This window comes from Scyliorhinus torazame, chromosome 4, assembly GCF_047496885.1.
Source record: "Scyliorhinus torazame isolate Kashiwa2021f chromosome 4, sScyTor2.1, whole genome shotgun sequence".
NCBI classification, from domain to species: domain Eukaryota; kingdom Metazoa; phylum Chordata; class Chondrichthyes; order Carcharhiniformes; family Scyliorhinidae; genus Scyliorhinus; species Scyliorhinus torazame.
The window spans coordinates 82,075,375-82,099,441 of NC_092710.1; the positions used below are offsets into that span (position 1 = coordinate 82,075,375).

General features: G+C 57.0%; 1 protein-coding gene across 1 annotated transcript in view; it reads left to right on the forward strand.

Annotated features, from left to right (window-relative positions):
- Positions 1-270: 270 nt before the first annotated feature.
- Positions 271-24,067, forward strand: part of LOC140410329 (sodium/potassium-transporting ATPase subunit alpha-2) — a 725,899-nt gene continuing 702,102 nt past the window's right edge. Inside the window, exon 1 of the mRNA XM_072498323.1 lies at positions 271-451. Coding sequence (XP_072354424.1) covers positions 440-451 — 12 coding nt within the window. The 5' untranslated portion in view covers positions 271-439. The remainder of the gene's footprint in view (positions 452-24,067) is intronic.

Here is a 24,067-nt window from a genome sequence, read left to right on the forward strand (position 1 = left end):
GTGCGAGAGGGAGAGAGTGCGAGAGGGAGAGAGAGAGTGCGAGAGGGAGAGAGGGAGAGGGAGGGAGAGAGTGCAGGAGGGATGGAGAGAGTGCGAGAGGGAGGGAGTGAGACACCCAGACACTGGCCAATCACAGCGAGGAACAGCCACAGAACTCCCGCGCGATTGGCTAGGTGAGGAGAAGGGCAGGGCTGGGAGGGGGCAGTGCTACATTTAGAAGAGCTTCTGATTGGACAAGAAGGATCGTGAGTTCTGTCCCTAAATGATTGCAACAGATGCTCTGACTGATTCTAGAAGATAGAGAGAGAGAGATAGAGACACACCGACTGGACTGCAGAGAGAGTGGGACAGAGTCATATATAACCTTCATTTCAATCCCTTTCTCCCGACTCGTCTCGATCGTTACAAAGTTCTCTGGCCGTGGAATAAGGAACACAAGATGGGAAAAGGGGTGAGTGAAAATTCCCTCTTTCTGATCTCGGTTTGCACACTAGCAGCAAATTCCCACATAAACTGCGGCGAACATTTCCCTAAATTCCTTCTCGTAAAAGTTTTGAACTTCCCTCTGGAAAAATTTTGAGGGGAGAGAGAAAGAGTTGAGGGGTAAGTGAGAGGGTGAAGAGAGACAGAGAGTGAGCATCAGAGAGCGGGCACGAGCAACAGTGAGTGCGAGATAGAGAGCGGGCAGCACGGTGGCACAGTGGTTAGCAATGCTGCCTCACAGCGTCAGGGACCGGGTTCAATTCGGACATGGGTGTCTCTATGGAGTTAGCACGTACTCCCCGTGTGTGCGTGGGTTTCCTCCGGCTGCTCCGGTTTCCTCCCACAGTCCAAAGATGTGCAGGTTAGGTGGTTCCCCATGCTAAATTGCCCTTAGTGTCCAGGGATGTGCAGGGTTACAGGGATAGGGTGTGGGAGTGGGCCTAGGTAGGGTGCTCTTTCAGAGGCTCGATGCAGACTCAATGGCCAAATGGCCTCCTTCTGCACTGTAGGGATTCGATGGTTTTATGATAGAGAGTGTCAGAGAGAGTAAGAGGGAGAGTGTGTGCCAGAGTGTGTGTCTCTGAGAGAGAGACAAACACAGTCATTTCTGGGAGAGAGCCACAGCGAGATACAGTTAGAGACAGACACTGAGACAGATGGAGAGCCAGGGATGGAGCAATAGAGAGAAAGTAATATTTATTCAACAGGGCTAGGACCGCATACAGGGTGAGGATCACTGCAGCAGGGTGAAGATCACTCACTGTGTAACTGTACAGAGTCACTGTTTATTCAGCAGAGTGAGGATCACTCACTGTGTAACTGTACAGAGTCAGCATTTATTCAGCAGGGTGAGCATCACTCACTGTGTAACTGTACAGAGTCACTGTTTATTCAGCAGGGTGAGGATCACTCACTGTGTAACTACAGAGTCAGTGTTTATTCAGGGTGCGAATCACTCACTGTGTAACTACAGAGTCAGTGTTTATTCAGCAGGGTGAGGATCACTCACTGTGTAACTACAGAGTCACTGTTTATTCAGCAGGGTGAGGATCACTCACTGTGTAACTACAGAGTCAGTGTTTATTCAGGGTGCGAATCACTCACTGTGTAACTACAGAGTCAGTGTTTATTCAGCAGGGTGAGGATCACTCACTGTGTAACTGTACAGAGACAGCGTTTATTCAGCAGGGTGAGGATCACTAACTGTGTAACTGTACAGAGTCAGTGTTTATTCAGCAGGGTGAGGATCACTCACTGTGTAACTGTACAGAGTCCAGTGTTTATTCAGCAGGGTGAGGATCACTCACTGTGTAACTGTACAGAGTCAGTGTTTAATCAGCAGAGTTAGGATCACTCACTGTGTAACTGTACAGAGTCAGTGTTTATTCAGGGTGAGGATCACTCACTGTGTAACTGCACAGAGTCAGTGTTTATTCAGCAGGGTGAGGATCACTCACTGTGTAACTGTACAGAGTCAGTGTTTATTCAGCAGGGTGAGGATCACTCACTGTGTAACTGTACAGAGTCAGTGTTTATTCAGCAGAGTGAGGATCACTCACTGTGTAACTGCACAGAGTCAGTGTTTATTCAGCAGAGTGAGGATCACTCACTGTGTAACTACAGAGTCAGTGTTTATTCAGCAGAGTGAGAATCACTCACTGTGTAACTACAGAGTCAACGTTTATTCAGCAGGGTGCGAATCACTCACTGTGTAACTACAGAGTCAGTGTTTATTCAGCAGGGTGAGAATCACTCACTGTGTAACTACAGAGTCAGCGTTTATTCAGCAGGGTGAGGATCACTCACTGTGTAACTACAGAGTCAGTGTTTACTCAGGGTGCGAATCACTCACTGTGTAACTACAGAGTCAGTGTTTATTCAGCAGGGTGAGAATCACTCACTGTGTAACTACAGAGTCAGTGTTTATTCAGCAGGGTGAAGATCACTCACTGTGTAACTACAGAGTCAGCGTTTATTCAGCAGGGTGAGGATCACTCATTGTGTAACTGTACAGAGTCAGTGTTTATTCAGGGTGCGAATCACTCACTGTGTAACTGTACAGAGTCAGTGTTTATTCAGCAGGGTGAGGATCACTCACTGTGTAACTGTACAGAGTCAGTGTTTATTCAGGGTGCGAATCACTCACTGTGTAACTGCACAGAGTCAGTGTTTATTCAGCAGGGTGAGAATCACTCACTGTGTAACTGTACAGAGTCAGTGTTTATTCAGCAGGGTGAGGATCACTCACTGTGTAACTACAGAGTCAGTGTTTATTCAGCAGGGTGAGAATCACTCACTGTGTAACTACAGAGTCAGTGTTTATTCAGCAGGGTGAGGATCACTCACTGTGTAACTGTACAGAGTCAGTGTTTATTCAGGGTGCGAATCACTCACTGTGTAACTGTACAGAGTCAGCGTTTATTCAGCAGGGTGAGGATCACTCACTGTGTAACTGTACAGAGTCAGCGTTTATTCAGGGTGCGAATCACTCACTGTGTAACTGTACAGAGTCAATGTTTATTCAGCAGGGTGAGGATCACTCACTGTGTAACTACAGAGTCAGTGTTTATTCAGCAGGGTGAGAATCACTCACTGTGTAACTACAGAGTCAGTGTTTATTCAGCAGGGTGAGGATCACTCACTGTGTAACTGTACAGAGTCAGTGTTTATTCAGGGTGCGAATCACTCACTGTGTAACTGTACAGAGTCAGCGTTTATTCAGCAGAGTGAGGATCACTCACTGTGTAACTACAGAGTCACTGTTTATTCAGCAGGGTGAGGATCACTCACTGTGTAACTACAGAGCAAGTGTTTATTCAGCAGGGTAAGGATCACTCACTGTGTAACTACAGAGTCACTGTTTATTCAGCAGGGTGAGGATCACTCACTGTGTAACTACAGAGTCAGTGTTTATCAGCGGGGTGAGGATCACTCCCTGTGTAACTGCACAGTGTCAGTGTTTATTCAGCAGGGTGAGGATCACTCACTGTGTAACTACAGAGTCAGTGTTTATTCAGCGGGGTGAGGATCACTCCCTGTGTAACTACAGAGTCACTGTTTATTCAGCAGGGTGAGGATCACTCACTGTGTAACTACAGAGTCAGTGTTTATTCAGCGGGGTGAGGATCACTCCCTGTGTAACTGCACAGAGTCAGTGCTTATTCAGCAGGGTGAGGAGCACTCACTGTGTAACTGTACAGAGTCAGTGTTTATTCAGGATGAGGTTCACTCACTGTGTAACTACAGAGTCACTGTTTATTCAGCAGGGTGAGGATCACTCACTGTGTAACTGTACAGAGTCAGTGTTTATTCAGCAGGGTGAGAATCACTCACTGTGTAACTGTACAGAGTCAGTGTTTATTCAGCAGGGTGAGGATCACTCACTGTGTAACTGCACAGAGTCACTGTTTATTCAGCAGGGTGAAGATCACTCACTGTGTAACTGTACAGAGTCAGTGTTTATTCAGCAGGGTGAGGATCACTCACTGTAACTGTACAGAGTCAGTGTTTATTCAGGGTGAGGATCACTCACTGTGTAACTGTACAGAGTCAGTGTTTATTCAGCAGGGTGAGGATCACTCACTGTGTAACTACAGAGTCATTGTTTATTCAGCAGGGTGAGGATCACTCACTGTGTAACTACAGAGTCAGTGTTTATTCAGCAGGGTGAGGATCACTCACTGTGTAACTGTACAGAGTCAGTGTTTATTCAGCAGGGTGAGGATCACTCACTGTGTAACTACAGAGTCAGTGTTTATTCAGCAAGGTAGTTTTTATTTTCTGTGTAACTGTACAGAGTTGATTCCGCCCCCTCCTGCAGACTACCCATCCATCCTGTTATTGTGCACAAACAATTTTGTGTTTAAAGGAATGCTATTTGAATTATTAAAATGTTCGCTCCGAGTGCCGTGGCAATGAATACGAGAGTGGACAAAGGGGAGACGGATTAACCAGTCAAATATGGACAAAGAACTCTCCTAATTAAACCTGGACCGTGAGACTGAAGTAAAGGGGAGAGTGGATGGCTGTTGGGGAGGCAGTTTGGGATACAGAAAGCTGACAGAGAGATTTTAACTGTGCCATTCTCACATCAGGAGAGGGAGTGATGCCCAGAGTGGGTGGGGAGAGGGATTGCAAAGGGGAGGCAGAGTGAATGCCCTTGCGAAGGGTAAATGGGCAGTTGGGTATTATGCAGAGTGCCGCAGCTGGAGTTTGGAGCAGCGTGTGAGCCAGGGCTGTTTGGGGAAACAGGAGTTGAGAATTCTCTGTAAACAGGGCTGTTTAATCTTAAACTGCTTCAGCTCATCTGGCCTGTGGTATCATCTCAAAATGCTTTCACCAAGCGGCTCACCTGGGCACCTGTGTTGACAGGTAAACAGGAGCTTTCGATGATCCTCCAGACAAAACTAACGGACTCTAAACACCCTCTTTCCCAACCAACTCCACCCACAACCCGAAGCCTTCGAAGGTCACAGCCAGAGTTCTTTCAGAAACTTTAAACTGCAACTCTCCGAGGCAGCGAGTCAAGTTACACAGGAGCCAAAAACAGGAGCAGGGCTCGGAGGCAGCAAGTGTCTGCACCCACCCCATCCCCCCACGCCCACCCATTCCCCACCCCCTGCCCCCCCGTTCCCCAGCCCATCCCCCCATTCCCCAATTCCCCACCCCATCCCCCCACCCCCCCATCCCCCCAATTCCCCCCCATCCCCCCACCCCCCCATTCCCCACACCACCCCACCCATTCCCCACCCCATCCCCCCACCCCCCAATTCCCCACCCCATCCACCCACACCCCCATCCCCCCAATTCCCCACCCCATCCCCCCATCCCGCCCCCCACATTCCCACCCCATCCCCCAATTCCCCCCCCATTCCCCACCCCACCCCCCCACCCCCCAATTCCCCACCCCATTAGCCCTATTCCCCACCCACCCCGCCCCCCACATTCCCCATCCCCCCACATTCCCCGTCCCCCCAACCCCCCCATTCCCATCCCCCACCCCCCAATTCCTCCTCCCACCCCCCCCCCATTCCCCACCCCCCCACCCACCATTGCCCACCCCCCAATTCCCCTCCCCACCCCCCCCATCCCCCCTACCCCCCAATTCCCAATCGCCCCCACCCCCCAATTCCCCACCCCATCCCCCCCACCCCCCCAATTCCCCATCGCCCCCACCCCCCAATTCCCCATCGCCCCCACCCCCCAATTTCCTTTCCCCCCCACCCCTCACATTCCCCACCCACCCGGCCCCCCATCCCTCAACTCCCCACATTCCCCACCCCATCCACCCCACCCCCCCACATTCCCCACCCCATCCCCCACCATTCCCCACCCCATCCCTCACCATTCCCCATCCCTCCCGTTTTGAGACATTAACAGTGCGATAGATAACGGGGAGCCAATGGATGTGGTATATCTGGATTTCCAGAAAGCCTTTGACAAGGTGCCACACAAAAGGTTGCTGCATAAATAAAGATGGATGGCATTAAGGGGAAAGTAGTAGCATGGATAGAGGATTGGTTAATTAATAGAAAGCAAAGAGTGGGGATTAATGGGTGTTTCTCTGGTTGGCAATCAGTAGCTAGTGGTGTCCCTCAGGGATCAGTGTTGGGCCCACAACTGTTCACAATTTACATAGATGATTTGGAGTTGGGGACCAAGGGCAATGTGTCCAAGTTTGCAGATGACACCAAGATAAGTGGTAAAGCAAAAAGTGCAGAGGATACTGGAAGTCTGCAGAGGGATTTTGATATGCTAAGTGAATGGGCTAGGGTCTGGCAGATGGAATACAATGTTGACAAATGTGAGGTTATCCATTTTGGAAGGAATAACAGCAAAAGGGATTATTATTTAAATGATAAAATATTAAAACATGCTGCTGTGCAGAGAGACCTGGGTGTGCTAGTGCATGAGTCGCAAAAAGTTGGTTTACAGGTGCAACAGGTGATTAAGAAGGCAAATGGAATTTTGTCCTCCATTGCGAGAGGGATGGAGTTTAAGACTAGGGAGGTTATGCTGCAATTGTATAAGGTGTTAGTGAGGCCACACCTGGAGTATTGTGTTCAGTTTTGGTCTCCTTACTTGAGAAAGGACGTTATGGAGGGTGTGCAGAGGAGATTCACTAGGTTAATCCCAAAGCTGAAGGGTTGGATTACGAGGAGAGGTTGAGTAGACTGGGACTGCACTCGTTGGAATTTAGAAGGATGAGGGGGGATCTTATAGAAACATATAAGATTATGAAGGGAATAGACAGGATAGATGCGGGCAGGTTGTTTCCACTGGTGGGTGAAAGCAGAACTAGGGGGCATAGCCTCAAAATAAGGGGAAGTAGATTTGGACTGAGTTTAGGGGAAACTTCTTCACCCAAAGGGTTGTGAATCTATGGAATTCCTTGCCCAGTGAAGCAGTAGAGGCTCCTTCATTAAATGTTTTTAAGACAAAGATAGATAGTTTTTTGAAGAATAAAGGGATTAAGGGTTATGGTGTTCGGGCCAGAAAGTGGAGCTGAGTCCACAAAAGATTAGCCATGGCTCGAGGGGCCAGATGGCCTACTCCTGCTCCTAGTTCTTATGTTCTTATGTTTCCCCCACCCCATCCCCCCCGTTCCCAACGCCCCCCCTCCCGCATTCCCCACCCCATCCCCCCGCCCCATTCCCCACCGCATCCCCCTCGCCCCCCACTTTCCCCACCCCATCCCCCCGCTCCCCGCATTCCCCACCCCATCCCCCCGCCCCATTCCCCACCGCATCCCCCTCGCCCCCCACTTTCCCCACCCCATCCCCCCGCTCCCCACATTCCCCCACCCCATCCCCTCACCCCCCCACACATTCCCCACCCCATCCCCCCCACCCTCCACATTCCTCACCCCATTCCCCCCGCTCCCACATTTCCTACCCTATCCCCCCCGCCCCCCGACATTCCCCACCCCACCATCCCCAACCTCCATCCCCACCCTCACTACATTCCTCACCCCCTCTCACTACACTCCCATCTCACTAAATTCCCCTCCCCCATCTCCCAACACCACCAACTCCCCATCCCCTCTCACTACATTGCCCTTCCCCACCGCCACCCCCATCTCACAACACCCCCACTTCCCCATCCCCTCTCACTACATTCCGCTCCCCCACCCCATCTCACAACACCCCCACTTCCCCATCCCCTCTCACTACATTCCGCTCCCCCACCCCATCTCACAACACCCCCACCTCCCAATCCCCCACCTCCCTACATTGCCCAGCTCCCACCCCCACCTCCCCACCCCATCTCTCCACATTCCCCAACATTCCCTCCCAACCCCATCTCTCTACATTTCCCCCCACCACCATCTCTCTACATTTTCCCCCACCCCCATCTCTGTACATTCCCCCAACCCACCCAACCCATCTCTCTACATTACCCCCCCACGCCCAACATTCCCCCCTAACCCCATCTCTCTACATTCCCCTCCCCCACCTCCACCCCCATCTCACAACACTCCCACCTCCCCATCCCCCACCTTCCTACATACCCCAGCTCCCACCCCCACCCGCTCTCACTACTTTCCCCACCCCCCCACTACATTCACAACCACCCCCAACCCCCACCCCCATCTCTCTACATTCCCCCATCCCCCCCCACGCCAATCTCTCTACATTCCCCCCCACCCCCCATCTCTCTATGTCCCCCCCCCACCCCCCCACCTCCATCTCTCTGCATTCCCCCCCTACCCCATCTCTCTACATTCCCCTCCCCCACCTCCACCCCCATCTCACAACACTCCCACCTCCCCATCCCCCACCTCCCTACATTCCCCAGCTCCCACCCCCACCCTCTCTCGCTACTTCCCCCCCATTACATTCACAACCACCCCCATCCCCCAGCCCCTACTCTCTACATTCCCCCACACCCTCATCTCTCTACATTTCCCCCCACACCCATCTCTCTACATTCCACCACCCCCTCACCTCCATCTCTCCACATTCCCCCACCCACCCACCCCTATCTCTCTACAATCCCCCCACCCCCATCTCTCTACATTCCCCAAACCCCTCACCCGCATCTGTCTACAATCCCCCACACCCAACTCCATCTCTCAAATTCCCCCCACCCCCCTCCACTATCTCTCTACATTCCCCCAACACCCCACCCCATCTCTCTACATTCTCCCCAACCCCACCCCCAGCTCTCTACATTCCCCACCACCCCCAACATTCTCCCCTAACCCCATCTCTCTACATTCCACTCCCCACCTCCACCCCCATCTCACAACACTCCCACCTCCCCATCCCCCACCTCCCCCCATTCCCCAGCTCCCACCCCCACCCTCTCTCGCTCCTTCCCCCCATTACATTCACAACCACCCCCAACCCCCACCCCGCTACTCTCTACATTCCCCCCCACTCCCATCTCTCTACATTCCCCCACCCCCCCCACCTCCATCTTTCCACATTCCCCCACCCTCCACCCCATCTCTCTACATTCCCCCCATCCCCCCACCCCTATCTCTCTACATTCCCCCCACCCCCCACCCCTATCTCTCTACAATCCCCCCACCCCCATCTCTCTACATTCCCCAAACCCCCCAGCCGCATCTGTCTACAATCCCCCACACCCACCTCCATCTCTCAAATTCCCCCCACCCCCCTCCACTATCTCTCTACATTCCCCCCACCCCCATCTCTCTACGTTGCCCCAACCCCCCAACCCATCTCTCTACAATCCTCCACACCCACCTCCATCTCTCAAATTCCCCCCACCCCCATCCCATCTCTCTACATTCCCCCCCACCCCATCTCTCTATTTCCCCCCCACCCCCCCCACCTCCATCTCTCTACAGTCCCCCATCCCCCCCAGCCCCATCTGTCTACATCCCCCCCATCTCTCTACATTCCCCCCACACCCCGAATCTCTCTACATTCCCCCCCCCCCAGCTCTCGACATTCCCCCCACCCCCACCTCTCTATGTTCCCCCCCACCCGCCCACCTCCATCTCTCTGCATTCCCCCCTACCCCATCTCTCTATATTCCCCCAACCCCCCACCCCCAGCTCTCTACATTCCCCCCCACCCCCAACATTCCCCCCTAACCCCATCTCTCTACATTCCCCTCCGCACCTCCACCCCCATCTCACAACACTCCCACCTCCCCATCCCCCACCTCCCTACATTCCCCAGCTCCCACCCCCACCCTCTCTCGCTACTTCCCCCCCATTACATTCACAACCACCCCCATCCCCCAGCCCCTACTCTCTACATTCCCCCACACCCTCATCTCTCTACATTTCCCCCCACACCCATCTCTCTACATTCCACCACCCCCCACCTCCATCTCTCCACATTCCCCCACCCCCCCACCCCTATCTCTCTACAATCCCCCCACCCCCATCTCTCTACATTCCCCAAACCCCTCACCCGCATCTGTCTACAATCCCCCACACCCAACTCCATCTCTCAAATTCCCCCCACCCCCCTCCACTATCTCTCTACATTCCCCCAACACCCCACCCCATCTCTCTACATTCTCCCCAACCCCACCCCCAGCTCTCTACATTCCCCACCACCCCCCAACATTCTCCCCTAACCCCATCTCTCTACATTCCACTCCCCACCTCCACCCCCATCTCACAACACTCCCACCTCCCCATCCCCCACCTCCCCCCATTCCCCAGCTCCCACCCCCACCCTCTCTCGCTCCTTCCCCCCCATTACATTCACAACCACCCCCAACCCCCACCCCGCTACTCTCTACATTCCCCCCCACTCCCATCTCTCTACATTCCCCCACCCCCCACCTCCATCTTTCCACATTCCCCCACCCTCCACCCCATCTCTCTACATACCCACCATCCCCCACCCCTATCTCTCTACATTCCCCCCACCCCCCACCCCTATCTCTCTACAATCCCCCCACCCCCATCTCTCTACATTCCCCAAACCCCCCAGCCGCATCTGTCTACAATCCCCCACACCCACCTCCATCTCTCAAATTCCCCCCACCCCCCTCCACTATCTCTCTACATTCCCCCCACCCCCATCTCTCTACGTTGCCCCAACCCCCCAACCCATCTCTCTACAATCCTCCACACCCACCTCCATCTCTCAAATTCCCCCCACCCCCATCCCATCTCTCTACATTCCCCCCCACCCCATCTCTCTATTTTCCCCCCCACCCCCCCCCACCTCCAACTCTCTACAATCCCCCACACCCACCTCCATCTCTCAAATTCCCCCCACCCCCCTCCACTATCTCTCTACATTCCCCCAACACCCCACCCCATCTCTCTACATTCTCCCCAACCCCACCCCCAGCTCTCTACATTCCCCACCACCCCCAACATTCTCCCCTAACCCCATCTCTCTACATTCCACTCCCCACCTCCACCCCCATCTCACAACACTCCCACCTCCCCATCCCCCACCTCCCCCCATTCCCCAGCTCCCACCCCCACCCTCTCTCGCTCCTTCCCCCCCATTACATTCACAACCACCCCCAACCCCCACCCCGCTACTCTCTACATTCCCCCCCACTCCCATCTCTCTACATTCCCCCACCCCCCCACCTCCATCTCTCCACATTCCCCCACCCTCCACCCCATCTCTCTACATTCCCCCCATCCCCCACCCCTATCTCTCTACATTCCCCCCACCCCCCACCCCTATCTCTCTACAATCCCCCACCCCCATCTCTCTACATTCCCCAAACCCCCCACCCGCATCTGTCTACAATCCCCCACACCCACCTCCATCTCTCAAATTCCCCCCAACCCCCTCCACTATCTCTCTACATTCCCCCCACCCCCATCTCTCTACATTGCCCCAACCCCCCAACCCATCTCTCTACAATCAATAAGGGCATTTAAAAGTTTATTGGATAAACATATGGATGATAATGGTATAGTGTAGGTTAGATGGCTTTTGTTTCGGTGCAACATCGTGGGCCGAAGGGCCTGTACTGCGCTGTATTGTTCTATGTTCTAATCCTCCACACCCACCTCCATCTCTCAAATTCCCCCCATCCCCCATCCCATCTCTCTACATTCCCCCCCACCCCATCTCTCTATTTTCCCCCCCACCTCCAACTCTCTACAATCCCCCACACCCAACCCCATCTTTCTACATTCCCCCATCACCCCCACCCCATCCATCTACATACCCCCCACCCCCACCCCATCTCTCTACATTCCCCCCACACCCCCATCTCTCTACATTTCCCCCACCCCCATCTCTCTACATTGCCCCATCCCCCCACCCCATCTCTCTATTCCCCCCCACCCCCCCACCTCCACCTCTCGACATTCCCCCATCCCCCCCACCCCATCTCTCTACAATCCCCCACACCCACCCCCATCTCTCTACATTCCCCCATCCCCCACCCCATCTCTCTACATTCCCCCCCACCCCCCACCCCATCTCTCTACAATCCCACCACCCCCATCTCTCTACATTCCACAAACCCCCGACCCGCATCTGTCTACAATCCCCCACACCCACCTCCATCTCTCAAAATACCCCCACCCCCATCCCATCTCTCTACATTCCCCCCCACCCCATCTCTGTATTTTCCCCCCCACCCCCCACCTCCAACTCTCTGCAATCCCCCACACCCAACCCCATCCTTCTACATTCCCCCATCACCCCCATCCCATCCATCGACATACCCCCCACCCCATCTCTCTACATTCCCCCCCACCCCCATCTCTATACATTCCCCCATCCCCCCACCACATCTGTCTACATTTCCCCCACCCCCCCATCTCTCTACATTCCCCCCACCCCATCTCTCTACATTCCCCCACCCCCATCTCTCTACATTCCCCCCTCCCCCAACTCTCTACATTCCCCCACCACTCTATATTCCCCCCACCCCCCCACCTCCATCTCTCTACATTCCCCCCACCCCCATCTTTCTACATTCCCCACCTCTCTATATTCCCCCCAACCCCATCTCTCTCTACATTACCCCAAAACCCAACCACATCTCTCTACATTACCGCCACCCCCCATCTCTCCACATTCCCCCCCACCCCCATCTCTCTACATTCCCCCCCACCCCAACCACATCCCCCTACATTCCCCCAACCCCCCACCCCATCTCTCTACATTCTCCCCACCACCCACCCCCAGCTCTCTACATTCCCCTCCACCCCCAACATTCCCCCCTAACCCCATCTCTCGACATCCCCCTACCCCTCCTCCACCCCAACTCACAACACTCCCACCTCCCCATCCCCCACCTCCCTACATTCCCTAGCTCCCACCCTCACCCGCTCTCACTACTTCCCCCCCACTACATCCACAACCACCCCCCCCCCCCCCACTGTCTACAATCCCCCCACCCCTATCTCTCTACATTCCCCCCCACCCCATCTCTCTACATTCCCCCACTCCACCCACCCCATCTCTCTACATTCCCACCCCACCCCAACCACATCTATCTACATTCCCCCCATCCCCCCACCCCATCTCTCTACATTCCCCCCACACCATCTCCCTACATTCCCCCACCTCTCTATATTCCCTCCACCCCCCCACCTCCATCTCTCTACATTCCCCCACCTCTCTATATTCCCCCACTCCCCAACCACATCTCTCTACATTCCCCCCACCCCGCATCTCTCTACATTTCTCCCCACCCCCCATCTCTCTACATTCCCCCCACCCCCAACCACATCTCTCTACATTCTCCCCACCCCCCACCCCCAGCTCTCTACATTCCCCCCTACCCACAACATTCCCCCCTAACCCCATCTCTCTACATCCCCCTACCCCTCCTTCACCCCAACTCACAACACTCCCACCTCCCCATCCCCCACCTCCCTACATTCCCACCCCACCCCAACCACATCTCTCTACATTCCCCCCATCCCCCCACCCCATCTCTTTACATCCCCCCCCACCCCCACCCGATCTCTCTCTATTCCCCACACCCCCCCACCCCCATCTCTCTACATTCCCCCCACCACCATCCCTCTACATTCCCCCCACCCCCCACCCCCATCTCTCCACATTCCCCCCACCCCATCTCTCTACTTTCCCCCAACCCCCCACCCCATCTCTCTTCAATCCCCCACACCCACCTCCATCTCTCTACAATCCCCCACCGACAACCCCCATCTCTCTACATTCCCCCATCCCCCCACCCCATCTCTCTACAATCCCCCACACCCAACCCCATCTTTCTACATTCCCCCATCACCCCCACCCCATCCATCTACATACCCCCCACCCACACCCCATCTCTCCACATTTCCCCCACCCCCATCTCTCTACATTCCCCCATCCCCCCACCCCATATGTCTTCATCCCCCCCACCCCCCATCTCTCTACATTCCCCCCACCCCATCTCTCTACATTACCCCCACCCCATCTCTCTACATTCACCCCCTCCCCCAACTCTCTACATTCCCCCTCCTCTCTATATTCCCCACACACCCCCACCTCCATTTCTCTACATTCCCCCCACCTCCATCTCTCTACATTCCCCCCACACCATCTCCCTACATTCCCCCACCTCTCTATATTCCCTCCACCCCCCCCACCTCCATCTCTCTACATTCCCCCACCTCTCTATATTCCCCCCACCCCCCACCCCCATCTCTCTACATTCCCCCCCAACCCCCCACCCCCATCTCTCTACATTACCCCCCCACTCCCCAACCACATCTCTCTACATTCCCCCACCCCGCATCTCTCTACATTTCCCCCCACCCCCATCTCTCTACATTCCCCCCACCCCCAACCACATCTCTCTACATTCTCCCCACCCCCCACCCCCAGCTCTCTACATTCCCCCTACCCCCAACATTCCCCCCTAACCCCATCACTCTACATCCCCCTACCCCTCCTTCACCCCAACTCACAACACTCCCACCTCCCCATCCCCCACCTCCCTACATTCCCCAGCTCCCACACTCACCCGCTCTCACTACTTCCCCTCCCACTACATTCACAACCCCCCCCCACTGTCTACATTCCCCCCACCCCATCTCTCTACATTCCCCAAACCCCCCCACCCCATCTCTCTACATTCCCCCCACCCCAACCACATCTCTCTACATTCCCCCACCCCCCCCCACCCCATCACTCTACATCCCCCGCACCCACCACCCGATCTCTCTATATTCCCCCCACCCCACCACCCCCATCTCTCTACATTCCCCCCACCCCCATCCCTCTACTTTCCCCCAGCATCCCCACCCCCACCCCCATCTCTCCACATTCCCCCCACCCCATCTCTCTACATTCCCACAACCCCCCACCCCATCTCTCTGCAATCCCCCACACCCACCTCCATCTCTCTACAATCCCCCACCCCCCATCCCAACCTCTCTACATTGCCCCCATTCCCCCCACCCCATCTCTCCACATTCCCCGCCACCCCCATCTCTCTACATTCCCCGCCACCCCATCTCTCTACATTCCCCCCACCCCCACCCCATCTCTCTACTTTCCCCCCCACCCGTCTCTCCACATTCCCCGCCACCCCCATCTCTCTACATTCCCCCCACCCCCACCCCATCTCTCTGCAATCCCCCACACCCACCTCCATCTCTCTCCATTTCCCCACCCACCACCCCCATCTCTCTACATTCCCCCATCCCCCCCACACCCCATCTCTCTACATTCCCCCATCCCCCCACACCCCATCTCTCTACATTCCCCCCACCCCATCTCTCTCCATTTCCCCACCCACCACCCCATCTCTCTACATTTCCCCATCCCCCCACACCCCATCTCTCTACAAACCCCCACACCCAACCCCATCTTTCTACATTCCCCCCATTCCCCCCCACCCCATCTCTCTACATTCCCCCCACCCCATCTCTCTCCATTTCCCCCACCCACCACCCCATCTCTCTACATTCCCCCAACCCCCCACCCCACCTCTCTGCAATCCCCCACACCCACCTCCATCTCTCTACAATCCCCCACCCCCATCCCAATCTCTCTACATTCCCCCCATTCCCCTCCACCCCATCTCTACACATTCCCCGCCACCCCCCATCTCTCTACGTTCCCCCCACCCCCACCCCATCTCTCTACATTCCCCCCATTCCCACCCACCCATCTCTCCACATTCCCGCCACCCCCATCTCTCTACATTCCCCCCACACCCACCCCATATCTCTGCAACCCCCCACACCCCACCTCCATCTCTCTACAATCCCCCACCTCCCACCCCAATCTCTCTACATTCCCCCATTCCCCCCCACCCCATCTCTCTACATTCCCCCCACCCCATCTCTCTCCATTTCCCCCACCCACCACCTCCTTCTCTCTACATTCCCCTACCCCCGACCCCCATCTCTCTACAATCCCCCACACCCACCTCCATCTCTCAAATTCCCCAACCCCCTCCCCCTTCTCTCTACATTCCTACCACCCCCCACCCCATCTCTCTGCATCCCCCACATCCACCTCCATCTCTTTACATTCCCCCTACCCCCATCTCTCTACATTCCCCAAACCCCCACCCGCATCTCTCTACAAATCCCCCACCTCCATCTCTCAATTCCCCCCACCCCCCCTCCACTATCTCTCTACATTCCCCCCCACCCCCACCTCTCGACATTCCCCATCCCCACCCCCATCTCTCTACATTCTCCCCACCACCCTCTCTCTACATTGCCCCAACCCCATCTCTCTACAATCCCCCACACCCACCTCAGTCTCTCTACATTCCCCCACCCACCACCCCCATTTCTCTACATTCCCCCATCCCCCACCCCATCTCTCTACATTCCCTCCCACCCCCCACCCCTATCTCTCTACAATCCCCCCACCCCTATCTCTCTACAATCCCCCCACCCCCATCTCTCTACATTCCCCAAACCCCCCACCCGCATCTGTCTACAATCCCCCACACCACACACCATCTCTCAAATTCCCCCCACCCCTCTCCACTATCTCTCTATATTCCCCCCACCCCCATCTCTCTACATTCCCCACCCCCACCCCATCTCTCTACATTCCCCCCACCACCATCTCTCTACATTGCCCCACCCCCATCTCTCTACATCCCCCCCACGCCATCTCTCTACATTCCCCCACCCCCCCACCCGATCTCTCTATATTCCCCCCACCCCACCACCCCCATCTCTCTACATTCCCCCCACCCCATCCCTCTACTTTCCCCCCAGCCCCCCACCCCCCACCCCACCACCCCCATCTCTCTACATTCCCCCCACCCCATCCCTCTACTTTCCCCCCAGCCCCCCACCCCCCACCCTCATCTCTCCACATTCCCCCACCACCCATCTCTCTACATTCCCACAACCCCCACCCGATCTCTCTGCAATCCCCCACACCCACCTCCATCTCTTTACAATCCCCACCCCCCCATCCCAACCTCTCTACATTCCCCCCACTCCATTTCTCCACATTCCACGCTACCCCCATCTCACTACATTCCCCCACCCCCACCCCATCTCTCTACATTCCCCAACCCCCCACCCCACCTCTCTGCAATCCCCCACACCCACCTCCATCTCTCTACAATCCCCCAACCCCATCCCAATCTCTCTACATTCCCCCCATTCCCCCCACCCCATCTCTCCACATTCCCCGCCACCCCCATCTCTCTACATTCCCACCACCCCCACCCCATCTCTCGACATTCCCACCCACCCATCTCTCCACAGTCCCCGCCACCCCCATCTCTCTACATTCCCCCCACCCCCACACCATCTCTCTCTGCAATCCCCCACACCCACCCCATCTCTCTACATTCCCCATCCCCCCATCCCACCTCTCTGCAATCCCCCACACCCACCTCCATCTCTCTACAATCCCCCACCTCCACCCCAATCTCTCTACATTCCCCCCATTCCCCCCCACCCCCTCTCTCTACATTCCCCCCACCCCATCTCTCTCCATTTCCCCCACCCACCACCCCCATCTCTCTACATTCCCCCACAGCCACCTCCTTCTCTCTACATTCCCCCAACCTCCGACCCCCATCTCTCTACAATCCCCCACACCCACCTCCATCTCTCAAATTCCCCCCACCCCCTCCCGCTTCTCTCTACATTCCTACCACCCCCCACCCCATCTCTCTGCATCCCCCACATCCACCTCCATCTCTTTACATCCCCCCACCCCCATCTCTCTACATTCCCCAAACCACCCAGCCGCATCACTCTACAATCCCCCACACCCACCTCCATCTCTCAATTCCCCCCACCCCCCTCCACTATCTCTCTACATTCCCCCCCACCCCCATTCTCTACATTCCCCCACCCCCACCCTCATCTCTCTACATTCCCCCCACCACCATCTCTCTACATTGCCCCAACCCCCAACCCCATCTCTCTACAATCCCCCACACCCACCTCCATCTCTCAAATTCCCCCACCCCCCACCCCATCTCTCTACATTCCCCCCCCCCACCCCATCTCTCTCTTCCCTCCCCCACCCCCCACCTCCATCTCTCTACATTCCCCCACACACCACCCCCATTTCTCTACATTCCCCCATCCCCCACCCCATCTCTCTACATTCCCCCCCACCCCCACCCCTATCTCTCTACAATCCCCCCACCCCCATCTCTCTACATTCCCCAAACTCCCCACCCGCATCTGTCTACAATCCCCCACACCCCACCTCCATCTCTCAAATTCCCCCCACCCCCCTCCACTATCTCTCTACATTCCCCCCACCCCCATCTCTCTACATTCCCCCACCCCCACCCCATCTCACTACATTCCCCCCACCACCATCTCTCTACCTTGCCCCAACCCCCCAACTCATCTCTCTACAATCCCAACACCCACCTCCATCTCTCAAATTCCCCACCCCCATCCCATCTCTCTACATTCCCCCCCACCCCATCTCTCTATTTCCCCCCCCCACCTCCAACTCTCTACAATCCCCCACACCCAACCCCATCTCTCTACAATCCCCCAACCCCATCCCAATCTCTCTACATTCCCCCCATTCCCCCACCCCATCTCTCCACATTCCCCCGCCACCCCCATCTCTCTACATTCCCACCACCCCCACCCCATCTCTCGACATTCCCCCATTCCCACCCACCCATCTCTCCACATTCCCCGCCACCCCCATCTCTCTACATTCCCCCACCCCCACACCATCTCTCTCTGCAATCCCCCACACCCACCCCATCTCTCTACATTCCCCCATCCCCCCATCCCACCTCTCTGCAATCCCCCACACCCACCTCCATCTCTCTACAATCCCCCACCTCCCACCCCAATCTCTCTACATTCCCCCCATTCCCCCCCACCCCCTCTCTCTACATTCCCCCCACCCCATCTCTCTCCATTTCCCCCACCCACCACCCCCATCTCTCTACATTCCCCCACAGCCACCTCCTTCTCTCTACATTCCCCCAACCTCCGACCCCCATCTCTCTACAATCCCCCACACCCACCTCCATCTCTCAAATTCCCCCCACCCCCTCCCCCTTCTCTCTACATTCCTACCACCCCCCACCCCATCTCTCTGCATCCCCCACATCCACCTCCATCTCTTTACATCCCCCCACCCCCATCTCTCTACGTTCCCCAAACCCCCCAGCCGCATCACTCTACAATCCCCCACACCCACCTCCATCTCTCAATTCCCCCCACCCCCCTCCACTATCTCTCTACATTCCCCCCCACCCCCATTCTCTACATTCCCCCACCCCCACCCTCATCTCTCTACATTCCCCCCACCACCATCTCTCTACATTGCCCCAACCCCAACCCCATCTCTCTACAATCCCCCACACCCACCTCCATCTCTCAAATTCCCCCACCCCCCACCCCATCTCTCTACATTCCCCCCCCCCACCCCATCTCTCTATTCCCTCCCCCACCCCCCACCTCCATCTCTCTACATTCCCCCACACACCACCCCCATTTCTCTACATCCCCCATCCCCCACCCCATCTCTCTACATTCCCCCCCACCCCCCACCCCTATCTCTCTACAATCCCCCCACCCCCATCTCTCTACATTCCCCAAACTCCCCACCCGCATCTGTCTACAATCCCCCACACCCACCTCCATCTCTCAAATTCCCCCCACCCCCCTCCACTATCTCTCTACATTCCCCCCACCCCCATCTCTCTACATTCCCCCACCCCCACCCCATCTCACTACATTCCCCCCACCACCATCTCTCTACATTGCCCCAACCCCCCAACTCATCTCTCTACAATCCCCAACACCCACCTCCATCTCTCAAATTCCCCACCCCCATCCCATCTCTCTACATTCCCCCCCACCCCATCTCTCTATTCCCCCCCCCCACCTCCAACTCTCTACAATCCCCCACACCCAACCCCATCTTTCTACATTCCCCCATCACCCCCACCCCATCCATCTACATACCCCCCACCCCCACCCCATCTCTCTACATCCCCCCACCCCCATCTCTCTCCATTTCCCCCACCCCCATCTTTCTACATTCCCCCATTCCCCCACCCCATCTGTCTACATTCCCCCCACCCCCCCATCTCTCTACATTCCCCCCACCCCATCTCTATACATTCCCCCCACCCCCATCTCTCTACATTCCCCCCACCCCCATCTCTCTACATTCCCCCACCTCTCTATATTCCCCCCAACCCCCACCCCCATCTCTCTACATTCCCCCCAAACCCCCACCCCCATCTCTCTACATTACCCCCACCCCCAACCACATCTCTCTACATTACCCCCACCCCCATCTCTCTACATTCCCCCAACCCCCCACCCCATCTCTCTACATTCCACCCCACCCCAACCACATCTCTCTACATTCCCCCATCCCCCCATCCCATCTCCCTACACCCCCCCAACCCCCCACACGATCTCTCTATATTCCCCCCACCCCCCCACCCCATCTCTCTACATTCCCCCCAACCCCATCCCTCTACTTGCCCCCCAGTCCCCCCACCCACATCTCTCCACATTACCCCTACCCCATCTCTCTACATTCCCCCAACCCCCCACCCCATCGCTCTGCAATCCCCCACACCCACCTCCATTTCTCTACAATCCCCCACCCCCCATCCCAATCTCTCTACATTCCCCCATTCCCCCCCACCCCATCTCTCCACATTCCCCGCCACCCCCATCTCTCTACATTCCCCCACCCTGACCCCCATCTCTCTACATTCCCCCCATCACCATCTCTCTACATTGCCCCAACCCCCCAACCCATCTCTCTACAATCCCCCACACCCACCTCCATCTATCAAATTCCCCCCACCCCCCATCCCATCTCTCTACATTCCCCCCACCCCATCTCTCTATTACCCCCCCCCACCCCCCACCTCCAACTCTCTGAAATCCCCCACACCCAACCCCATCTTTCTACATTCCCCCATCACCCCCACCCCATCCATCTACATACCCCCCACCCCCACCCCATCTCTCTACATTCCTCCCACACCCCCATCTCTCTACATTTCCCCACCCCCATCTCTCTAAATTGCCCCATCCCCCACCCCATCTGTCTACATTCCCCCCACACCCCATCTCTCTACATTCCCCCCACCCCATCTCTCTACATTCCCCCCACCCCATCTCTCTATTCCCCCCCCCACCCCCCAACCTCCACCTCTCTACATTCCCCCATCCCCCCCACCCCATCTCTCTACAATCCCCCACAGCCACCCCCATCTCTCTACATTCCCCCATCCCCCACCCCATCTCTCTACATTCCCCCCCACCCCCCACCCCTATCGCTCTACAATCCCCCCACCCCCATCTCTCTACATTCCCCAAACCCCCCACCCGCATCTGTCTACAATCCCCCACACCCACCTCCATCTCTCAAATTCCCCCCACCCCCCTCCACTATCTCTCTACATTCCCCCCACCCCCATCTCTCTACATTTCCCCACCCCCACCCCCATCTCTCTGCATTCACCCCACCACCATCTCTCTACATTGCCCCAACCCCCCAACTCATCTCTCTACAATCCCCCACACCCACCTCCATCTCTCAAATACCCCCACCCGCATCCCATCTCTCTACATTCCCCCCCACCCCATCTCTCTACAATCCCCCACCCACCACCCCCATCTCTCTACATTCCCCCATCCCCCCCACCCCATCTCTCTACAAACCCCCACACCCAACCCCATCTTTCTACATTCCCCCATCACCCCCACCCCATCCATCGACATACCCCCACCCCCACCCATCTCTCTACATCCCCCCACCCCCATCTCTCTACATTTCCCCCACCCCCATCTTTCTATATTCCAACATTCCCCCACCCCATCTGTCTACATTCCCCCCACCCCCCATCTCTCTACATAACCCCCCACCCCATCTCTCTACATTCCCCCCACCCCCATCTCTCTACATTCCCCCCTCCCCCAACTCTCTACATTCCCCCACCTCTCTATATTCCCCCCACCCCCCACCTCCATCTCTCTACATTCCCCCCACCACCATCTCTCTACATTCCCCCACCTCTCCAAATTCCCCCCACCCCCCACCCCCATCTCTCTACATTCCCCCCACCCCCATCTCTCTACATTCCCCCCTCCCCCAACTCTCTACATTCCCCCACCTCTCTATATTCCCCCCCCCCCACCTCCATCTCTCTACATTCCCCCCACCCCATCTCTCTACATTCCCCCACCTCTCTATATTCCCCTCACCCCCCACCCCCATCTCTCTACATTCCCCCCAAACATCCACCCCATCTCTCAACATTACCTCCCACCCCCACCCCCATCTCTCTACATTACCCCCACCCACATCTCTCTACATTCCGCCCCACCCCCATCTCTCTACATTCCCCCCCACCCCCAACCACATCCCTCTACATTCCCCCAACCCCCCACCCCATCTCTCTACATTCTCCCCACCACCCACCCCCATCTCTCTACATTCCGCCCCACCCCCAACATTCCCCCCTAACCCCATCTCTCTACATCCCCCTACCCCTCCTCCACCCCAACTCACAACACTCCCACCTCTCCATCCCCCACCTCCCTACATTCCCCAAACCCCCCACCCGCTTCTCTCTACATTCCCCCACACCCACCTCCATCTCTCAATTTCCCCCCACCCCCCTCCATTATCTCTCTACATTCCCCCCCACCCCATCTCTCTATTTCCCCCCCCCCACCTCCATCTCTCTACATTCCCCCACCCACCACCCCCATCTCTCTACATTCCCCCATCCCCCCACCCCATCTCTCTACAAACCCCCACACCCAACCCCATCTTTCTACATTCCCCCATCACCCCCACCCCATCCATCTGCATACCCCCCACCCCCACCCCATCTCTCTACATTCCCCCCACCCCCCCATCTCTCTACATTTCCCCTACCCGCATCTCTCTACATTTCCCCCATCCCCCCATCCCATCTGGCTACATTACCCCCCACACCCCATCTCTCTACATTCCCCCACCCCCATTTCTCTACATTCCCCCCACCCCCATCTCTCTACATTCCCCCCTTCCCCAACTTTCTACATTCCCCCACCTCTCTATATTCCACCCAAACCCCCACCTCCATCTCTCTACATTCCCCCACCTCCATCTCTCTACATTCCCCCCACCCCATCTCTCTACATTCCCCCACCTCTCTATATTCCCCCACTCCCCCACCTCCATCTCTCTCTCCACCCCTCCCGCTCTCTCTCCCCCTCCAACTCTCTCTCCCCCTCTCCCGCTCTCTCTCCCCTCTCCCGCTCTCTCTGCCTCCTCCCTCTCTCTCCCCATCACGCTCTCTCTCCCCCACCTCGCGCTCTCTCTACTCCCCTCGCGCTCTACCTCTCCCCCCTCGCTCTTTCTCCCCCCTCGCGCTCATTCTCCCTCCTCGCGCTCTTTCTCCCCCCTCGCGCTCACTTTCTCCCCCCCTCTCTCTGTCTTGCCCCCACTCTCTCTCTCCCCCCGCTGTCTCTCCCCCCGCTCTCGCTCTCCCCCCGCTCTCTCCCCCCCCGCTCTCTCTCCCCCCCGATCTCTCTCCCCGTCACTCTCTCTCTCCCCCCCGCACTCTCTCTCTCCCCACGCTCTCTCTCCCCCGCTCTCTCTCTCTCCCTCGCTCTCTCCCCGTCACTCTCTCTCTCCCCCCGCTCTCTCTCCCACCCGCTCTCTCTCTCCCCCCACTCTCTCTCCCCCTCTCCCCCTCTCCCCCCCTCCCGCTCTCTCTGCCCCTCCCTCTCTCTCCCCACAACACGCTCTCTCTTCCCCACCTCGCGCTCTCTCTCCTCCCCTCGCTCTCTCGCTACCCCCCTCGCTCTCTCTCCCCCCTCGCGTTCACTCTCCTTCCTCACGCTCACTCTCCCCCCTCGCGCTCTCTCTGCCCCCCGTTCTCCCTCCCCCCGCTCTCTCTCCCCTCCTGCCGCTCTCTCTCCTCCCTCCCGCTCTCTCTCTCCCACTCCCGCTCTCTCTCTCCCCCTCCCGCTCTCTCTCCCCCTCCCGCTCTCTCTCCACCACCCGCTCTTTCTCCCCCCCGCTCTCTCACCCCCGCTCCCTCTCACCCCCGCTCTCTCTCGCCCTCGCTCTCTCTCCCCCCCGCTCTCTCTTCCCCTCCCGCTCTCTCTCCCCCTCCCGCTCTCTCTCCCGCCCGCTCTTTCTCCCCCGCTCTCTCTCGCCCTCCCTCTCCATCCCCCCCTCCCGCTCTCTCTCCCCCCTCCCGCTCT